The sequence below is a fragment of the Vicia villosa genome, unplaced genomic scaffold (genome assembly GCF_029867415.1).
Source record: "Vicia villosa cultivar HV-30 ecotype Madison, WI unplaced genomic scaffold, Vvil1.0 ctg.001450F_1_1, whole genome shotgun sequence".
Classification (NCBI taxonomy): Eukaryota; Viridiplantae; Streptophyta; class Magnoliopsida; order Fabales; family Fabaceae; genus Vicia; species Vicia villosa.
Window position 1 is genome coordinate 336,858 of NW_026705621.1, and position 1,605 is coordinate 338,462.

The 1,605-nt window shown below is 35.0% G+C and overlaps 1 protein-coding gene across 1 annotated transcript; it reads left to right on the forward strand.

The window, feature by feature from the left end:
• The first annotated feature begins 662 nt into the window (after positions 1 to 662).
• On the forward strand, positions 663 to 1,354 carry LOC131635229 (uncharacterized protein At4g14450, chloroplastic-like). Its single transcript, XM_058905834.1, has one exon. The coding sequence runs from the start codon at positions 766 to 768 to the stop codon at positions 1,087 to 1,089; it is 324 nt and encodes a 107-aa protein (XP_058761817.1). The 5' UTR covers positions 663 to 765; the 3' UTR covers positions 1,090 to 1,354.
• The last annotated feature ends 251 nt before the right edge of the window (positions 1,355 to 1,605 follow it).

Consider the following 1,605-nt stretch of genomic DNA (forward strand, 5'->3'; position numbering starts at 1 on the left):
ATATTTTTTGGAAGAAAGGACATTTTCGGTACTATGCTCAATCTTATAATAAAGGGTAGATAGTAGATAGTAGATAGTAGAAGTGTTCAAATTTAAACGGGTAATGTTAACTTCTACATTATCGTGCAAATTAAAAATAAATGGTAAAATCTTTTCTCAGAAATTATACAATAATTTTATGAGAAAAGGGGTCATGCTCTGACAGTGTAAAAAAGTTTTACACTGTCAACCAATCACGACCATATATCCTACCAAGTCATATTGTCATTTTTAAATTACTGAGATGACATGGCAGAATGATATATTCTCATTGGATGACAGTGTAAAACTTTTTTATACTGTCAGTGCATCACCATTAAACCCTAATTTTATTAAAAATATATTATAAATATTTTTTTAACACAATTTCTATTTACAAGTTTCTTAATACGTACTACCTTTTGTGGTAACATAAGCCGTTGTTTTTGTTAACTGTTTTTAATTTATTTGGCAACATCATAATAACATGATATCAAAATGGAAAAGGTCTAGAGATATTGAGCCAAGCCATTAATATTGCACTTCAAAGCCGTTCAGCCGAGCCGAGCCAGCTTTAATCATTTCAGATTCCGAACGTGTGCACCGCACGCCCCTTTTATCTATTTATAACATCCCTCACACCCACCATTCTCATTTTCTCTCACTACATCTCTCTCACTCATACCCTACGTCACTTTCTCTCTCTTCGCCGTCAACCTCACCGCCACCGTTACTCACCACACACACATGGCAGACACTCAGAGAAACAGAACCCGTCCCGCCGCTGTCGGTCACCGGCAGCCAAACCGATTGCAAAGCCGTGCTCCGTCATCACTCCAGATCAACCGTACAGTCGATTGGAACGTCGCGATTCCTCTTCTGTCGCCGGTGGATTCGTCACCGCCGCCTCAACAACTGCCGCTAGCAGCGAAAAGAGAGGAGCTCAAACCGAATCAGCAGCAGCAGAGACGGCAGATCGCTGAGACGGAAAAGATAGTTTTCAAAAAGTGGCAGCATCCTGCCGCTCCGTTTTGCTACGAGGCTACTTCGGTGGTTCCTCCATTTTGTTAATTTAACATGTAAACTTTGAAAAGAAGGAAAATTTAAATGTAATTTAACACTGTTTTTTCGTTACTGTACACATATACTTGACATAATTTCAATTTCATAGTCATAAGACCATTTACAATGGGGTGTTGAAAAAATTATTCAATAGTTGAATGTCTACAATGGTTTGTTGAATGAGGTGTTTAATGTGATGTGGATTAATTGGTGTTGAAAAGATTCAACATGTTGAATGAGAAAAAAGTGAGGCCACATGCAACACTTTACACAATTTTATTGGTTGTTGTGATTATTTAGATTTTATTTTTTTTTAATCATTTAAAATTAATTATTTCATAGTAAATAAATTTTTTATTTATTTTTATTTTTATCAAAATTCATTATTTTTTTCCTCTATAAATAGAGACTTGGTTCATTTGATTTGGACTCATAAAAAAAATTCACTTTTTTCTCTCAATTTTTTTTTCTATTTAGCCTTAAAAAAATCATTGTTTGTAGCTCTAAACATCCTTGTAGTGAAAT

What these genes read in the sequence shown, in the direction of transcription:
- LOC131635229 (XM_058905834.1), top strand. Translation starts at nt 766, where the DNA reads ATGGCAGACACTCAGAGAAACAGAACCCGTCCCGCCGCTGTCGGTCAC.